General features: G+C 41.7%; 1 protein-coding gene across 2 annotated transcripts in view; it reads right to left on the reverse strand.

Moving 5' to 3' along the window:
* Positions 1-20,642, reverse strand: part of POC1A (POC1 centriolar protein A) — a 114,429-nt gene that overhangs the window by 63,884 nt on the left and 29,903 nt on the right. For both annotated transcript variants that reach the window (XM_034777414.1, XM_034777413.1), the window contains exon 8: positions 1,937-2,005. In XM_034777414.1, the coding sequence (XP_034633305.1) occupies positions 1,937-2,005 (69 nt within the window). The remainder of the gene's footprint in view (positions 1-1,936; positions 2,006-20,642) is intronic.

The raw sequence follows: 20,642 nt of genomic DNA on the forward strand, positions 1-20,642 counted from the left end.
CGCCGGAGCCTCAGGCGGCTTTTGCGCGGTTCCCGAAGAGCCCGGCTCATGAAAATTGCTGAGGCGAGGGAACACAGGCAGGGAGATCGTTGATCTGCCTGGAGATACTTTGTGCCTCATAGCCTTGTGTGGTGAAGAAGGGTGCCCCTTCTTCGTAGATTTTTTCAGTTTCTTTGAGGCGGGGGGGCTGTGTCGGGCAGCGGAGCCGGCTTCAGCGTCTGGGTCTGAAACTGACCCGATAGACTTTTGAAGGAGGAGCAGTTTAAATTTAAGCTCCCTGTCTTTCCGTGCCCTGGAGCTGAGTTTACAGCAGTGGGCACATTTTTGGGGAATGTGAGCTTCCCCCAAACATTTTATAGACTTTGAGTGTCCGTCCGATAATGGGATAGCTTCCTTGCACGTAGCACAGCGCTTGAAGCCTGTGGAGCCCGGCATAGCCGCGGCTGACAGAAATTTTTTTTTTTTTTTTTTTTTTTTAAACAGATAAACGGGGTAATTAACTATACTAACAGAGAAAAAACTGACAACAACTGGTTACTAAAGGGTAATTGTAGCAAGAGTGAAGGATTTTCTAATGAGTCTGCTGAGCTCCGTCTCAGGCCGGGGACGGTTGAGAAGGAACTGAGGAGACCGGCCACGCATGCGTACTATCAACCTAGAGTCACGGTGGGGGGCAGCTTCTGAGCATGCGTGGCCGCTATGAGTACTGCTGCAAAAATCTCCAGGCAAAGGCGCAGGGACGCACCAACACCTGTAGTGGAGCACCCACAGGGACATCTCTCGAAGAAGAAGGAATGCTTCTTATCTTGCACCTGCCTATGCAACAAGAGGAGATTATGCCAACACCCAGTCTGCATTGGATGACTTCACAGTAGAACCAACACAACAAGATATTGCACTGGAACCGGGGCTTGAGAGACGGCCTGTCAGACTCAGACCACCACCTGCCTGGACTAAAGACTATGTTATGTAGTATCTACAGTATTTTCAGTGTAATATTCCTGCCAACAGGATAGTGTCTTATTTCATATTTGTTCCTGGGGTTAGAACAGCATTTATTTTAATTTGGAAAGTTTCTTAAGAGAGGAGGGAATGTGGTGTTTAGAGGCTGCATGTGATTATTGGAACTGGGAGCACTGGCTGTTGGGAGTCTGAAAGGACAGGAAACAGGAAGGAGGGGGGAGGAGTTGAGGAGGCTGAGTGAGAGTTACAGAGTGTGCAGTTACAGCTTGATAAAGGGATTTCCACTGTAAATAAAGTTCTGTTCATGTTTGTTAATACCTTGCCTGGGTGATACAACACCTACACAATCTCTCAAGTGGTAAGAGGAAAACGAGAGTGATATCCCATTGAAGGCAACAGCAAAACTTTAATGCAGCCAGAATTTCACCCTGCAAGCCAAGGTCCTTGGGATATACCGCAAACTCTGGTATTCTCAAACTGTTTGAACAACCCCCCTTACTGTGCCTCAGTTTATCCATGAGGAATGGGTATAATATTGACCGACCTCTTGGGGTGATGCTTAGAGAGCCCTTTACCTTGAGTGGAAAAGTGTTTTACACTAAAGTGCTGATTGTTTGGGCACTCAAAAACTTCTCTTGCATGTAGTAACTATATTCTATTGGATTATTTTCTTCTATTTCCTCTTATATCTTGATTCACCTTACAAATGCTCCAGAGGAGATATTCCATCTATATTTCATTCCCTAACCTTAGACATGCAACTTTCTCAATTTTAGCCAATTTTCAAATGCTATCATCTTAAAAGGTCATCTGTGCTAAAGCTAATTTATCCCCTCCTCCCCAAACTACATAGTTCCACAAACACTTGATTTTTCTGCATCATAATTAAACACATTTTTTTGTTCACTCAATTACATCAAGAATCTAGAAAACAGAGTTTAGAGATGTCAGATTAGGCAGATACATCACACACCTGTTCATCTGACCCTCCAGAAGCAAAAAAGTCCCCAATTCTTGAGAAGGCAACACAGGTAGCTGGCCCCTGTAAAACAAAAACATTTATAGATGAGAGCTACAATGCTGAGGTTCAAGATAGGTCTTCAGACAAAAAGTATTAGTATAATTTTAACTCAGTCAAAATCAAAAACACTTATTCCTCAATACAGATTGACAGGAGCTACTTTAAATGAGAAACTTCTAGTAACCTCTTTTTAATTTAAGATACCCAGCTCTTCAATACCAAATAGCCAAAAGAACTACGTAGGTGTTTTAGTGAGAAGCAGTTAAGGACCATGTGTAAAATTTTCAAAATTACTTAAATCAGTTTGAGCCAGATTTTCAAATGGTATTTAGGTACCCAAAGAGACTGCTTCTGAAAATCCCACTAGGCACTTATCTGCATCTTCAGGCAACTAAATGCCCCTAAAAATCTGGCTTCCAGACACTTAAACATCTTTTAAGGCATAATCCACCCTTTGCACCTTCTCTGTACATTCAAAATAATGTTTAAGTAATTTTAACATTCACATTTACAAAAGCTTGGACTCCAAGGAGGAGTCTAGTTTTTAGTCACATACAAGTGAGAAACAAGGAAAGTTATCTTTCCTTGTCCTAAGTGTAATGAAATTTCCTTCACTTCTTTTTTTAACTTCCATTTTAAACTTCAGTCCATTTCCTTCTCCCCTTTCATTTATTAAATCTGATTGAGGGAGGGACTATTTTAAAACCCTTCAGTCTGCTTTCATTTTAAAATGGTCAATCCCCTCTTTTTTTTTTTGTTAAACTAGTACTTCTAGAAGTAGCACTTGGAGTTAGTGACCAAAGTCTATTCCACAGCTCCCAAACAATGGCGGGGAGGGGGAAAGAGAGGCTGGGAATGGAAGAGGAGACCGTCAGCAACAGCAGAAAACTGTGAACATATACAGTGTTACATTTTCAAGAGGTAAAAGACCGACAGTAGTGCAACCCCAAACACTCAAAAGTTATGAATCAGCACCTCCACCCCACAAAAAGAAATAATGATTAACTTTAAAATTGACTTTGAAAAAGCATATCTAACTATTTGGGACTCTATTTGCTTTCTGAGCCTTTAGAAGTCACATTTTCAAGCTTCTCCTCCCCAACTACAAGAACTAGCGGTTTTAAATAACACACCTACTAAGTTGAGATTCACACAATCATGTATCTGCAGGAGCTGGTGCTTTCAGAGATATCAAATATTGTGAGAACTGGTAATACTGGGATTGTAGCCCTCATCTGCTCAGATCAGTGAATCATACAGAGCATACCAGAACATCAATCCAATTATCTTTTTATCAGTATTTTTTTAAACAAGATAGAGAAACCTGTTAATGTAAAATGGACAGGTCTCAACTGATCTGTCCCTCTTAAATGTAACCCCATGCTACGTTACTGCATTTCTTCACTCCCTGCTATAAATGTGTAGCTGCAGCTGGCATGAGGGAGGAAGCAGAGGGGACCAGTGTGGATGGGATGGGGAAAGGATGGATGATTAGGACTGTGCATGCAGCCTGAGGTGGGGATAGCCCAGTGCTTCTCTGGCAAGATGTCAGCAGGTGAAGGGTATCCAAAGCTGCTACCTCAATTCTCCAATGCACCAAGTTACTAGTACTACAGCACGATCTTGGTGTGCTAATGTCTCTGTGCTGAATCACTGGGATCTCCCTGCACTCCTCCCCCGCACTTCATTGCAGAAGCCCTATGTGACCCCAAAGCCCCAGTCAATCCGCCATGCCACAAACATCCCCAAAGTCCCACTCATGCAGAGCTTCATCTCTCTTTTGGAGCCCACTTCTCCTATCCCCACTACCCAGCCTGCCTCCCAACACGCTTTGTGCTGAGCAGAGCAAAAAGAAGGGAGGCAGGCTGGCAGGCAGTGTCAGAAAAGAGCAGCAGCTGATAAATCTGAGCAGCCCCCTTAGCTAATATTTGCATAGTTCAGGTCATTATTCGAAATCGAGGAAATAACTTGTGTTTCATTTTAAAAAAGTGCAACAGCAGCCTGTGTCAGAAAGTCGCACTGATGACATCTAAGTAGTCTGGGACAGTGGTTACTTAGAGAAACCCACAGAAGCCTGAGGAACACAGCAACATTTCAACAAGGAAGCATTTCTAAAAATCAGTTTCCTCTGCAGAACTCAGTAAATATTATACAAAAAGAGCTACACAGCAAAGAGTCACTGTGTCAAACTTGGAAACTAAGTGTAATCATTAAAGAAAGCGGGAATTTTTGCTTTAAGTACAAATCTCATGTCTACAGTGCCCTGACCAGACCAAAATCCACACTGAGATTCGGACTGTGTTAAGTCTAGAGTTGTGCAAGAATTCTCCACCCACCCCCCAAATACGGTGTTGGGAAATGCACAACGATTACCACAGTTTGCCCTATCACCATTATGTTTATAGAGGTAGACAACGTCAGCATCCTTGAAGTCCTGTGGCATTTATTTTTGCTCCCAGATAATGCGGAAGAGCCATGCGAGATGCCTTGCAGTATGGTAGTCACCCTGCTTACAGATCTCTGCTGGACTGCCATCTGGTGCAGGTGCTTTCCCTAATGACATTGCTGCTTGATTGTTGTTATTATCTCATAAAATAGGGGACTAGTGCAAGCTCTACTTGTAATGGGCATTGTGGAAGAGCATTAATTGCTTTCTTGGAAATGTTGGAAGCATGACTGAGAAAAACTAAAAAACTTTCCATCCATTTGGAGCAAAGACGTGATCTTTTTATGGTGGTCATCAACATCACTAAAGTTTTTGACTCTGTAAATCATGAGGGACTCTGGTGACTTTTGCTTCTCGCTGGCTGCCCTGCAATGTTCATTTCTGTCATTTAGTCCTTCCACGATGAGATGAAAGCCAGAATAGTGGAAAATGGTAAGATGTGTGTCATTGCCTGGAGTGGCTCACAATCGAGTGCACCAAGCTCAGGGCAGACTGTCAAAAAGCTGGGCAGACACCCCAAATTGGTTGTATGTTCTAGAATTAGATTTCACCAATCCAGTAACAAATGTAAAACTCCCAAAGTACTATAATAGTCTTATAATGGACAGTCCCCTTGGACACTCCAGTCTATCTTGCAACCCAGGAAAGCTAGACTATGTGATAAATGGTCACTTACACCAAAGACCACAAAATATTCAGGCTACTCCCAGTCCCAAGAGACCCTTCACTTACCCCAGATCAATTTGTATCTTAGATCTCACACCAAAGACAACGCTTATAGCCAATCCTGTACTAAGCTAACTAAAGGTTTATTAACTAGGAAAAAGAAAGGAGAGTTATTTACAGGTTAAAGCAAGCAAGCATATATACACAAATGAGTTTCAGTTTAATTCAAAAGGTGACTGTTGTAGTCATCTCAATTCAAAACATCTTTCAGGGCTAAACTATACCAATTTGCACGGGGGTCTCTTTGCTTATGTTTAGTAATCTTTGCTCTTCATAGTCCAGACAGCATAGAAGAGATTCAGTTTCTCCTTGTCAGGGATTTTTATCCTCTCCACTCCAGAGCGCAAACTGATGGAATGAGTTCATGCATAGGTCCCGCCTTCCTGGATGGAGTTAGCAATGCAGTCAGTCAACAGAGCTTCTGTCCTTTGATGCTATACAATACCTCAGTTGCTTCAATGGGACATCTTGTATGCAGGACAAGCATTTTACCTTAATTAATGCTTTTTGTCCTGTTTGGCAAATTACCCAATTACAGAGGTTTACAATGCAAATACTCAATATAACTTTATACCATGGGCTATAGAGGTTATAAGTGAGATCAATACATGCAGCATCCTACACGCATTGTATAAAAGTCTAAACACACTCTGATCAACTTAAAATCTAATATCTATTTTGATTATGCTAACACACTGGTAAGCAAGACTTTTCTAGCTATGCATTTGTAAGTGTTCAGTGAAGCCTGGGGCCTTAGCATGAGCTGGCACCTGGTCTGCCAGTCACCATCAAACCCCTTTCCTGTCACCAACAGCTCCAAACAAGGTGGTGTGCTAGCTTCCACTCTTTTCTATCCTTTGTTCGGCTATGCTCATGATGCATCTCATGACATTGATGGAGTATTTATCTACTGATGGAAAGACATTCAAACAGCAATGCTTCCGTGCTCATGCAGAAGAGGCAGATTTATTCATTAAAGAGCCTTTATTTGCTAATGACTGTGCACTGCTTGCTTGCTCAACTGATGACATTCAGTTTATAACTGATCACTTCGCTCATGCACTTTGATTTCACAATCAGTCTAAAGAAAACTGAAGTGCTGTAGCAACCTGTGGCAGGGATGTGCATGTCTACCCAATTACTAAGATCAACAACACTCCTCTCTGGTGCAGCCTTTTATTTATTTAAAATGAATTTTGTAATGTGGTATTACACCACCATGGGTTCAGCTCTGGCAGCTACAGTTTCAAGCTTAATAGAGTGAAAGTTATCTCTGCTACTTGCTTTAGATTTAGAGTCTCTAGGAACACGTAGACCAAGGGTAGTGACCACACATATATTCATAAGTACAAGGTCTAGTCTGTTTTATAAGTTTTATTAAAAAGTTACAATCAAAGTTATTACTTAAGTATATAGAAATTCTGTACAAACCTATACACACAAGTTACAAATATAGTTATGCTCACATCCTTAACAACAGTGTTTGGGTCTAATGGGTCGCTCATAATTTGATCAACAGTAGAGGAATGGTTCCTGCTAGAGTCTCCCATAGGGAGACTGATTTTCCCGTTATGGGCATCTCATTTTTATAATATGATTCTGTCTCTACCTACATTTTGTGCATGTCCATAAAAGGGTCAACCCTCTTTTCTCTTATTGCTCGATGTTCCCTGAAAACTTAAGAGACCCCAATTTTCCATAGGCTGTGTAAGGTCCCTTTAGTCTCATTGGCACGGACGCAGAACCTGTATCCTGTGGTTAAGACACATTTCGGAGACAGATGCACCTTTACAATATTTTTATGATCCAATATTAATCTTCTGGGTGATTGTGTGCATTACCACCATTTGGTACCTTCCCGCCCCACCCCCCAATCTTTGGGCATCGGGTTATTTTTCAGTCAATGGCTTATGTCATCATTTCTTGACTCCAAGGCCTAAAATAGCTAAGCTAAAATCTTGCAGGCCTCAGCCTACCCGTTCTTGCATTTCAGCTTGTCTTACTTATGTCTAATACATGATTCTTCTAAATACTGATCTTAAACTTTTATAATCCTACAAATTAACTCTAACATACAATGATTATATATGACAAACATGTTGATTAATCATAACATCACACAATAAATGAATAATAAACTAAAATCATTGGCTACCCAGATCTGTGGAGAATTTTTGCTACCCAGGGAGTATTGATGAGGAAATTATCCATCACATAGCCAAGGCCAGCTCTGCATTTGGAATGCTCTCATACCCCTCTGGAATGATAGCGGCATCAAAACAAGGAGTAAGCAGAATGTCTACCAAGCAGGCATGCCTCAATGCTTCTGTATTGTGGTGAGATATGGATAACATATCAGGAGTCAATTCTTTTAGACTTTAAATAGTCTTAACTAGTCTTCCACTGAAGTAGTGGTTGAATAGAAGAAGTGCAGTACTATTCACACAGGTTTAAACATCTGATTTAAAGTATTTTCACAAACATTTAAGAAGTACACAGTCTCAAAAGGATTAGGCAGACACTTGTATGCAATAAAGCAGAGTTAGGAAATACTTATCTAAGTACAGACGCAATAGACAAACTGTTCTATTAGGAATAAATAGTGGAGAATACCGGGAATGAAATATTATGACAGACACTAAACAATTACTTTGCAGCCTGCTTCAATAAATGTATATGGCTGAGCTTCTGTCTAAGTCTGGATCAGGTTTCCAGAGACTGCAGATGACTAAGGCTTTTGGGAAAGTTAATTTAACAAGTCAATACGTACATCGAGAACACAAAAATGTATACTTTGACTAAAGTAGAGTTTGAGTAATCTTGCTATGTTACTTCAGGTCACGCTGCACCCAGATAGGCAGACAAGCAGCTTTTCATTATCCTTAATCAAGTTAAGGGGATATGCTACTTTAGTAGCATTGGCACTTATTTTCCCCAAAATCAAGCCATGCCCCTTTACCCAGTTCCCCTTCTTCCTCTAATGTGCTTAGAAAAAGAACATACATCGAACCTTACAAATACTGAACATATACAAATACATATAGGCCAGATAAATTGCTGTTGTAAACCACTAAGCTCATCTGTTTGTCGACAAACAGACAACTGCTGCTACTTGCACCCACATTTCTTTGTGCATGCAAATACACAGGCACAAGATTATACCTGTACAAGTGGAGGCTATGAATGTCCTGAGATCCCAGGACATCTGTCCATCTATGGTTTTAAGGGGGCTAAATCTCCTGCTAATTCCTTAAAGAGGACAAATCCAATGACCCCATGGAAGGATTTGAAATGAGTTCTTAAAACAACTGTCTTGTAGCATAAATCACCTCTTATTGGAGAGGTCTTGCCAGGATTTGACTTGACAGTTCCAATTTCTATATGTTTGTACAGGACTTACCACAATTAGAGGCCAACCAGTGTGGGCTATAGGGACTATTAACAATACAGTAACTCCTCACTTAAAGTCGTCCCGGTTAACGTTGTTATGTTGCTGATCAATTAGAGAACATGCTCGTTTAAAGTTGTGCGATGCTCCCTTATAATGTTGTTTAGCAGCCGCCTGCTTTGTCCACTGGTTGCAGAAAGAGCAGCCCCTTGGAGCTAGCTGGTGGGGGCTTGGAACCAGGGTGGACCGGCAGCCCCCTATCAGCTCCCCTCTCCCCTAAGTTCCCTGTGCAGCAGCCACCCAGCAGGCTATCAATTGCCAGCAGTTCAGCTGTCCCTCCCCCCACTGCTCCCAGGAGCCTCCTGCTTGCGCTGTTTGTGTGTGGGGAGGAGGGAGAGGGGGGAAGAAGGGGGATAGGGGAAGGGCGAAGGCGAGAGAGAAAGAGGGGTGCTAATGTCAGGGTGTTCCTCTCTACCCTGCTTACCCTATCTCCATAGAGCAGGTGGGGGGGGACATAACAGGGCTCAGGACGGGAGGGAGCTTGCTGGCAGCAGGGGCTGTCTCAACTTGCTGATCTACTTAAAAGGGCAGTGTACCTAGGGTGGGGTCAGCGTACTTAAAAGGGCAATGCGCGTCTCTCTCTCTCTCTCTCTCTCTCTCTCTCTCACACACACACACACACACACACACACACACACACACACACACACACACAGTGTATGTCTCTGTCTCTCTCTGCCATGCAGTCTCCCCTCCCTCCATTCCTGCTGCTTTGTAGAGTGTGAAGCTACATTAACAACAAATATGTTAACATTTGAGGACTCAGCTGAGTGCTAGTTCATCATTTAGCAATAAGGCATTCCCTGAGAAATATCCCACCCTCTGACTCCACCACCTCAACAAACTTCACAATCATCATTGCATTGTTTGTTTAAAACTTATACTGTGTATGTGTGTGTATATACATAAGGTATGTCTACACTACCCGCCGGATTGGCGGGCAGCGATCGATCCAGCGGGGGTCAATTTATCGCATCTAGTCTAGACATGATAAATTGACCCCTGAGCGCTCTCTCATCGACTCCTGTACACCACCACCATGATAGGCATAGGCAGAATCGAAGGGGGAGCAGTAACAGTCGACTCACTGCAGTGAAGACACCGCGGTGACTAGGTCTAAGAATGCAGACTTCAGCTACGTTCTTCATGTAGCTGAAGTTGCATAACTTAGAACGATTCTCCCCCCCCATGTAGATCAGGCCTTAGTCTTTTGTCTGGCAAAAAAAAAAAATTTCCTGGAAGCTAACCCCCCCCACTCCTCCATTTACATTTATTCTTATGGGGAAATTGGATTCGCTTAACATAGTTTCGCTTAAAGTAGCATTTTTCAGGAACATAACTACAACATTAAGCGAAGAGTTACTGTACTAGTAGCCCAGCAGTTCTCAAACAGTGGGTCAGGACCCCAAAGTGAGTTGCAACCCCTTTTTAATGGGGTCACCAGGGCTAGTGTTAGACTTGCTGGGGCCCAGGGCCAAAGCCCAAGCCCCCCTCCATTCCCCCGCCCGGAGCGGGGGGGCTTGTGTGGGCTCAGGTTTCGGTCTCCCCTCCTGGGGTCAGAAGGGGGTCATGGTGCAATGAAGTTTGAGAACCCCTGTAGTAGTCCAACTATCCCTGCAGCTGTATCTTCCCCCCAAAAAGAGATTATTCATACATGTGTGGCCTGTGTGTAGTTTTCCCCCTGCCTTCTCCATATTAAGAACTGCTAAACTCTCAATTACTACCACACACTCTCAAGGAGACAGATTCTAAATAGAATAAACCAACCAGGAATGACGCAAGTGTGAAACATACAATCTGCTTGGAAAAAATCTAAATACTGGTGCAATATTGAAGGATATGACATTTCTGAAATAAACAAAGAAGTCTTACAAAGAAAGATCAACATTCTGGAAATATTATAATCCTCCAGGTATTACGTACTTCATCTGAAGTTAACACCTTTCTAATGCAAGTTCCACTGTGAACAGCATGACTGTAGTGAACAGGTGGGGAAAAGACAGACAGAAATTTACATCAGACAAGCTATTCACAATCAAGGCCAACCCAGATGTCTAAGCTGTAGAACTAGTGTTCTTTAAATGATTTTATTGGTCACTAAATATTTGAGTACTGTATATTCAGGTAATTTACAAAAATCACCCCCAAACAAGCAATGTGAACAGCAAGAACAGCAGCTACCATATGCCAGAGGAAAATGGAGATTCAACAGGATATAAATGGGCTAAAAATAGAACCTGATATCAAAGAATACACCTGTGTACAAATGGAAAGAACAAGGGGAACAGACAGGTCAATAGATACAACATGCTTAATTTGTTGACATGAAACAAACAAACAAAAGAAACACTGAGATTAAGATGCAGTCTTAGACTATGTGTATATTTTGGGATTAGTAGAATCTTTTTAAAAGTTTTACACTCTCTCAATTGTTTTAGTACTGCAAATTGAAACTGGAAAAAAAAAAGTTTGAAGTATACCTGTGGGAAGGAAAAGTGAGAACAAGCCATCTCTCTTCAAGTAACATCACCCTGTCCAAGTCTTAGGTAGGTCTCTAAACTTCCTAGTTTGCACCATTACTCATATCTTTGGGACTGCAACAGATCTCTAGCATATAACTTTGTCCATCCTTCTGTACTTTGGCAGGAAGGACTTTTGTTATTAATATTAGTATTAGTGTAGCACCTAAGAGTTTGAATCATCGACCAGGACCACGTTGTGCTAGGTGGTGTATAAACACAGAACAAAAGACTGTCCCCTGCCCCGGATAGTTTACAATCTATATACAGGTCTGTCGCATCTTACGCACATTTAACATGCGCGATTTCAGCTTTACGCGGTCAGCAAAAACAAAAACACACCAAAAAAAAGAAAGAAAAACAACAATTTTAATACTGTACTGGTAGTACGGGCGATTCCACCCGCCATTCAACTCAATGTAATTTTGACTATACGTGGTTTTCACTTTACGCACTAACCGCGGAACGTAACCCCCGCGTAAGATGAGACTCGCCTGTATAAGACAAGAGATGACAGATGCACACAGACACACAGGGGAGCACAAGACAATATTGGTTAGCATCACAGGCTGGCAGGCTAACCATTACCAAGATTTTTGTAGGTATCATGTTCAAAGGAGACTAAGGAGGGTTTTGAAAGAGGATAAGGAGTTAGTTTTGCAGATGTTTACAGTGAGATCCTTCCAAGCATGAAGGGCAGCATGGGAGAAAGGACAAAGATGCTCATTTGAAAATTTTACAAGTGGGAAATGGAGGCAGCATCGTGGACTGATCAGAGATAGGAGTCAACGTGTCGACAGTTAGAGAAGAGAGGTAGGGTGGAAACAGGCTGTGAAGTGTACTGAAAGAAAAAAATAAGCTGATTATGTCTGGCACGATAGAGAAGGTGGAAACTTGTATACAAAGAAGAGGGTGACAGTCAAAGTGATGGGCTAGGAAAGTGATCTTTGCAGCAGCAGCATTCTGAATGGATATGGGAGGGCCAAGACTGCATTTGTCAAGACCAGAGAGAACAATGTTGCAGTAATCAAGTTGCAAGGCAAGGAGAGCCTTGACGAGAGTTTCAGCGGCACAGATGGATAAGAAAGGCTGTATCTTAGAGATGTGATTCAGAAAGATTCTGCAAGGCTTAGACATAGCCTGGATGTGAGGACCTGGAGAGGTCTGAGTCAAAGATGACACGCAGGCTGCAGGCCTGCATGACAGGCAGGATGGTGGTGTTGTCCACAGTGATCAACAAAGGAACAGGAAGGGCAGGCAGTGGTAGGGATTAAGAGCTGTTTTAGCCATGTTGAGCTTGAGCTGCTAGACACCCACAAGCAGATGTCAGAGAGAGAGAGAGAGAGAGAGAGAGAGACCCTGAGATTTTAGTTTGAACAGGTGACAGGTCCAGAGTAGAGAGGCAGATCTGTGAATTGCCAGAATAGCAAGGGTAGCTGAACTTACATTTGCAGATAAGATTACCTAGAGATAAACTATAGAGGGAGAAGAGAAGGTGACCAAACAGAACCCTGTGGGACTCCAAAGAAAATTGGGGAAGAGGTGAAGAGGGACATACCAAAAAACAGTAAGAGGTAGGAGGAAAATGAGGAGAGAATAGCGTTATGGAAAACAAGATTTCAAGAAGAGCATAGTTGACAGTGCAGACAGGTCAAGGAGGATGAGAATGAAATGCTGGTTCTGAACTTTGCCAAGGAAGAGATCATAAACTTTAGTGACAGCTGTTTCAGTGAGGTAAAAGGAGTGCAAGCTGAATTGGAGAGGGTCTAGGATGGAACTGAGGGAAAGGAACTCTAGATAACTACACCTCTACCCAGATATAATGCGACCCAATATAACACGAATTCAGATATAACGCGGTAAAGCAGTGCTCCAGGGGGGCAGGGCTGCGCACTCCGGTGGATCAAAGCAAGTTCGATATAATGCAGTTTCACCTATAACGCAGTAAGATTTTTTGGCCTCCAAGGACAGCATTATATTGGGGTAGAGGTGTATTTTAAACTGCATGTTCTGAGCTTAGAGATGAAGAAGGCAGTGGGGTGGTAGCTGGAAAGGCAAGTACTGTCAAGGATGGGTTTGTTTTAAGATAAGAGAGACTTGTATTGAGGAGAAAAAAGTCACAAGAGCAGGAGCTTAAGGAGACAAGTAAGGGAAGGAGAGAGAGTGGGCACATGGGAGATCAGGAAATGGAATCAGATCACTGGGGCAAATGTAGGGGTTAGTCAAGGAGAGCAGATGAGAAACTTCTACATTAGTCACAGGGAAGAAGGGTGAAGAGACCTGTAGGAAAGGAAGACAAGACAAGCCGAGGGAAAAGGGAAGGTCACATCACATTTGTCCATTTTCTCTTGGAAGAAGTCAGTGAGATCCTGTTCAGAACGAAGCAGGAAGAGGGAAGGTTTAAGGAGTGAGTTACAGGTGCCTAAAAGGCAGCTGGCACTGCATATGTGAGATTCAATCTAGTTGTTTAACTAGGGCATTGCCAGGCCTGAAGTAGAGAACAAATTTGTAGTGAAGAAGCCAGCATGGTCCCTGGATTTCCACCACAGAGTCTCTTTAGCATGACAGGAAGAGTGGAGGAAAGATGTTGGGCATGAGCAAGGGCTGGGGGTTTTCAGGAAGACTTTGTGATGGGAGGGGGGTCAAAAAGAATCAAGGGTGGAAGAGAGTGAAGCATGGAGATAATCAACCACCATATCAATGGAAAGAAAGGGAAGAGAGGCAGGCAGGCAGGCAGATGGCTTAGAGCAGATCAGAAGTCATTAATGCTGATCAGAGTGGATAAAAAAAAAACATTTATTTAAATTATACGTTTTTCTTTTTAAAATAAACTTATTTAATGCTAATTCTGAATGTAATACAAAATATGTTAAGGCCTAAACTTACTATAATTTAGTTATAAATGTCAACTGTTTAGATAAAAGAAGTTTATGTATGTTTTCTTTAATAAAAAAAAAATTATATGCTGTTTTGTGTATTTGTTTAAATTCTAGTTACCATCCTAATGCAGCTTGACATAAATCATGAGCAAAAAGTTATTTCGTAAATAAGCAGAATATCATTCATTTTCTAACATTCTAACAATGTAGAAGTAATAATCTGAAAACATTAAGCTATATAATTACTTTAAAACGTATAGAATGATAGCATACCCTCCTATGTTGCAAAAAGGTGTACCAATCTAATGTAAAGGCTCTAATTAGTTGTAAATCAACATTTTAATGGCTATACAGTAGAACCTCAGAGTTATGAACACCTCAGGAATGGAGTTGTTTGCAACTCTGAAATGTTTGTAACTATGAACAAGACGTTAGGGTTGTCCTTTCAAAAGTTTACAACTGAACAGTGACTTAATACAGCTTTGAAACTTTACTACACAGAAGGAAAATGCTGCTTTTAATCATCTTAATTTAAATGAAACCAGGACAGAAACCGTTTCCTTATTTTGTCAAAAAAAATTAAACTTCCCCTTTTTCTGTAGTTTACGTTTAACGCAGTACTGAACTTTACTGTATTTGTTTTGGTCTCTGCTGCTCATAGACTCAGACTTTAAGGTCAGAAGGGACCATTATGATAGTCTAGTCTGACCTCCTGCACAACGCAGGCCACAGAATCTCACCCACCCACTCCTATATCAAACCCCTAACCTATGTCTGAGCTACTGAAGTCTTCAAATCGTGGTTTAAAGGACTTCAAGATGCAGAGAATCCTCCAGCAACTGACCCATGCCCCACACTGCAGGGGAAGGCGAAAAACCCCCATGGCCTCTGCCAATCTGCCCTTGAGAAAAATTCCTTCCCGACTCCAAATATGGCGATCAGCTAAACCCTGAGCATGTGGGCAAGACTCAGCCAGACTCCCAGGAAAGTATTCTCTGTAGTAATTCAGAACCCATCCCATTTAACATCCCATCACAGGCCATTGGGCATATTTACCGTTAATAGTCAAAGATCAATTAATTGCCACAATTAGGCTATCCCATCATACCATCCCCTCCATAAACTTATCAAGCTTAGTCTTGAAGCCAGATATGTCTTTTGCCCCCACTCCTCCCATTGGAAGGCTGTTCCAGAACTTCATTCCTGATGGTTAGAAACCTTCATCTAATTTCAAGTCTAAACTTCCTGATGGCCAGTTTATATCCATTTGTTCTTGTGTCCACATTCGTACTGAGCTTAAATAATTCCTCTCCCTCCCTGGTATTTATCCCTCTGATATATTTATAGAGAGCAATCATATCTCACCTCAGCCTTCTTTTGGTTAGGCTAAACAAGCCAAGCTCTTTGAGTCTCCTTTCATAAGACAGGTGTTCCATTCCTCGGATCATCCTAGTAGCCCTTCTCTGTACCTGTTCCAGTTTGAATTCATCCTTCTTAAACATGGGAGACCAGAACTGCACACAGTATTCCAGATGAGGTCTCACCAGTGTCTTGTAGAATGGTACTAACACCTTCTTATCTCCACTGGAAATACCTTGCCAGATGCATCCCAAGACCGCATTAGCTTTTTTCACGGCCATATCACATTGGCGGCTCATAGTCGTCCTGTGCTCAACCAATAATCCAAGGTCCTTCTCCTCTTCTGTTACTTCCAACTGATGTGTCCCCAGCTTATAACCAAAATTCTTGTTATTAATCCCTAAATGCATGACCTTGCACTTTTCACTATTAAATTTCATCCTATTACTTCAGTTTACAAGGTCATCCAGATCTTCCTGTATGATATCCCGGTCCTTCTCTGTATTGGCAATACCTCCCAGCTTTGTCTCATCCGCAAATTTTATTAGCGCATTCCCACTTTTTGTGCCAAGGTCAGTAATAAAAAGATTAAATAAGATTGGTCCCAAAACCAATCCCTGAGGAACTCCACTAATAATCTCCCTCCAGCCTGACAGTTCACCTTTCAGTATGATCCATTGTAGTCTCCCCTTTAACCAGTTCCTTATCCACCTTTCAATTTTCATATTGATCCCCATCTTTTCCAATTTAGCTAATAATTCCCCATGTGGAACCATATCAAATGCCTTACTGAAATGGAGGTAAATTAGATCCACTGTGTTTCCTTTGTCTAAAAACTCTGTTACCTTCTCAAAGAAGGAGATCAGGTTGGTTTGGCACGATCTAACTTTTGTAAAACCATGCTGTATTTTGTCCCAATTACCATTGACCTCAACGTCCTTAACTATTTGCTCCTTCAAATTTTTTTCCAAGACCTTGCATACTACAGATGTCAAACTAACAGGCCTGTAGTTAACCAGATCACTTTTTTTCTTAAAAATAGGAATTATGTTAGCAATTCTCCAGTCATACGGTACAACCCCTGAGTTTACAGATTCATTAAAGATTCTTGCTAATGGTCTTGCAATTTCATGTGCCAGTTCCTTTAATATTCTTGGATGAAGATTATCTGGGCCCCCCGATTTAGTCCCATTAAGCTGTTCGAGTTTGGCTTCTACCTCGGATGTGGTATTATCTACCTCATATCCTCATTCCCATTTGTCATCCTACCATTATCCCTAAGTTCCTCATTAGCCTCATTAAAGACGGAGGCCAAGTATTTGTTTAGATTTTGGGCCATGCCTTAACCTCCACTCCATCCTCAGTGTTTAGCGGTCCCACTTCTTTCTTTGTTTTCTTCTTATTTATATGGCTGCTGCCACACAGCGTACTTCCGGTTCCAAATGAGGTGTGTGGTTGACTAGTCAGTTTGTTACTCTGGTGTTCATAATTTTGAGATTCTACTATATTAACCAATAAGAATGCACCTTTCTTTTAAAAAATAAAGGAAGTACAAATGGAAACGTTGATTAAAATCATTTAAAATCAAAGCTTTCCACCTGGTGATTTATATTGCTGATTTAAAATCGCCTTGATTTAAAATCAATCCACCCTAATGCTAATAGGATGGGTGTCATAGAAAGCCCAAGTGACAGGGCATAAAAGTGGGAGTTGATGGGCAGTGCTGAAAGAGACCAGATGATGGTTGAAGACAAAGCAATCAGCAACAGTGAGAGATGGGTGTCTGCTTAATGGAGACCAAGTGAAGCACATAGCCCTCTTGGCAAGAAAGTAAGTTGAATTGGGGTAGGAGCAATGCAGCAGGTGCCCCAACGGGGCAGCTAAAACACATTGCCCCAGGGAGTGGGAAGAAGACTACTGTAAGCTTTTCAGAATAGAATGTCGTCTTACTGAACCTTGAAAGTCTTCATTAATGGAGATTCCAGAACCCCAGGTAAGAACAGGCTCTATTGTTTAGTGGTTATTGGGTTTAGAGCTTTTCTAAATACTTAACCTACTTAACCCTGCGGTCTTGCAAGCTCACTAGTTTTTGGTTGTAGCTTCCTGTCCTCTTTGCACCATCCCTTTATGTATTTGTAGAGTTAGGTCTCCCCTCACTCATTTTATCCACACTCCCCTCCCTTCCTGAATTCCTTGCACACCAAAACTCCTAAAGCAGGGGTTCTCAAACTTCATTGCACCATGACCCCCTTGTGACAACAAAAATTACTTCACAACCCCCAAAGGGGGGCTAAGGTCTGAGCCTGCCAGAGCCCCATTGCCCCAGATGAGGGGGGAGAGAGGGGGCGCACCAAAGCCTGAGCTCCACCGCTCTGGGCAGGGGGGCCAAAGCTGAAGCTCAAGGGCTTCCGCCCCTGTCACCTGAGCCCCGCCAGCCAGGGCGGAAGCCCTCGGGCTTTGGCCTGGGGCAGTGAGGCTCAGGCTTCAGCCCTGGGCCCCAGCAAGTCTAAGCCAGCCACACCATTCAAAAGGGGTCCCAACCCACTTTCGGGTCCGCTGTCCTAGAGACTTCAGGAGGAGCAACGCATGTACGATCAGGCCCGTAGCCCTTAAGGGAAAAAAAAAAAGTCAGTCTTACAATTTCTGCACTCACCACCTCCTATTACTAAAAGGAGTCGGGATGGATTTCTTGATAATTACCTGTTCTGTTCATTCCCTCTGGGGTACCTGGCACTGGCCACTGTCAGAAGACAGGATACTGGGCTAGATGGACCTTTCATCTGACCCAGTATGGCTGTTCTCAATTACCGATCTGTATTTTGAAAATACTCCTATGTATTATTTGTTATACATGACTATGAATACTTCTATATAAACACATGCATAATATGGTTCAATTTGTGACACTGCAGAGGAAACCAAGGTAAATCTCTGCCATTGATACCATTTATTTTTTAATTACTGAATTTATGGTGTAATATATTATGTCATTTCTTTGACAGAAAGCAGTTCGGCAAAAACAGTAATGTTTTCCACAACAGGAGTAATATAAAGCTTTCAAAAAAATTCATAGTCAGAGGTGGCAATTGTTTTAAATATTATCTTCACTAAGTATTTTACTATTAAAAGGTAAAATAGTACTATTTGTGGTAGCCGTCAGTTACACAGAAAATATACCTGCTAGGTACTATAAATTGCTATTTAGCACCACCACACCCTTTTATAGTAATTTTGCTCACAGAGAGTTTGAACATTACACATGCTGCTGCTAAGTCTTAAAACATTCAGTTTATGAAAAGACACCACTGTAACCTGGGACTCTCATGAATCCGAGACTCAAAATTTAACTTAGTTTCTATCATCTGTTAATAGGATTTGTGCTTTTATTTCCTCCCTCCCATTTTTGTTTGCTATTCCCATCTCCACTCTCAAATGCTTAGTATTTTTTTATTTTTATTTTTTAAAAAGAGACAGTGCCAACAACCCTGCAACAAGCTACTGACCCCAAGCAAATTTAGTTTTTCAGCATCAAATTTTATTATAAATAACAATGTTTTTAAATTATAAAAATATTCTGGTACTACTGTTCTTTTACCTTCTTTCCAACACACATCTCCCTCTTACTTTCCTGGCATGTCTTAAGTTACACCTAAATATAATCAAGACAAAAAGTTATTTGGCTTTTTGGAGAAGACCTCCCCCCTCCCCCCCCCCCCCAAAAAAAAAAAAAAAAAGAACAGGAGCAGAAAATATTCTTATCAGATTTATAAACTACATGCAAAGCAGGTTTCACAAAAATAAAATCTCATCTATAGGGGGATTCGTGAAGCTCTATAAAAGCTGGGGAATCGTACTGTCTAGTATAAAGCGCTATGAGTCTAACAGAAGAGCAGTCCTATAACTTTCTGTACAAATGCCATAATGAAGACCTGATAGTTACTCCCCTGTCAAAGCTAGAACAAGCTTTCCATCATAAGCTTCATTTTTTAAATCCTCCTAAGCCTCCTTACCCAAAATGTTTCATGAATGTCTTCAGACCCAGTGAGATTCTCCCCCTTGCCAATTACCCCAAACTTGAGGCTAATTAGACATAGCAAGTCTGGCAAATGGGAGGTCTTTTCATCTTAAGAAATGAGAATAACTTCTCTTACTATGTCAGCTCAAAAATGGCTTGGTCTGGAAATCTGAAGTTCTGTTCTGTTACCTGCAATGAGAACTAGCGTCCAAGTATTTTTCAAATAGTTGGGAAGTCAATTTTGGAGAAAGTCACTCACTGTAAAACTCCCAAAACTTTTCAAAACTGTTAAGTCCTGACAGAGGTTATGAACTCCTCTGTTTAAACTTTTGTTAACAAGACAGCTTCTAGCTCTTTGTGTTAAAGATACATTGAAAAGGAACACTGATTACTACGGTTGGCAGTTCACCAAGTTAATCTTTCCCTCAAAGTCATTCAGTTATTCATGGGCCTCCTGTACCACCCTCCTCCACATCCAGGAAGGAAAACATGTCAGCCACCAGAGCAGCCCGGTAGAGTTTCTGCTCCTGACTGAGAGCACCTATGCACACCCTTCCTATCATAAAGGGAGAGCAGATGGGGGAATCTTAGACCTCATCTTCAATTCAGTGACTCCTCCAGTGATTCTACTAAAAGACACCATGACCCACCAGTCCTTGAGCCAATGTCACTTTCCTTTCCACAGAGGTAACTGCATACTAACGTGCCTCAGCAGCAGTCATTTTCCACCCATTTATCCACTGACAACCAGTTGAGTAGTGGATAAGGAAGATGTAGTGGAGGAAATTCACCCTACTGATGGGTGAGCACATGATATTTAATCCCTTCTGTCAGGTAAAGAGTGGTATTGACAAAGGCAATTACTTCTTTAAAAATGTAGAGGTAAGAAGCCATTATACAGATACATTATCTTGTCACAGGAAAAACATTTAGGTGACTTCAGGTCACAGTTAGTAAAAAGAGAATGTATGCCAATAAAAAAAAGTACATAAATACTTACAAGATACTTTTTCACTAGCTTTTTGACCATAATTTTTTTAAAAAAAGTTTAAAAATGGAAACATAAAAGCCTCCAGTTACTATATTTCAAGTGGTATCTAAAAATTTCTCTACTTATAAGACCCCTTATACACAGACACGTGTATCTACCTCAACCCTCCCTCCCCAAAAACACACAAACCCCGAAATCCTGGAACTGCATGCAAATCTGATGCTGTCCTCTATTTTGACAGCAGATAGCGGAGTAGCACATCCATATGCTGATAC

The sequence above is a fragment of the Trachemys scripta genome, chromosome 7 (genome assembly GCF_013100865.1).
Source record: "Trachemys scripta elegans isolate TJP31775 chromosome 7, CAS_Tse_1.0, whole genome shotgun sequence".
NCBI lineage: Eukaryota > Metazoa > Chordata > Testudines > Emydidae > Trachemys > Trachemys scripta.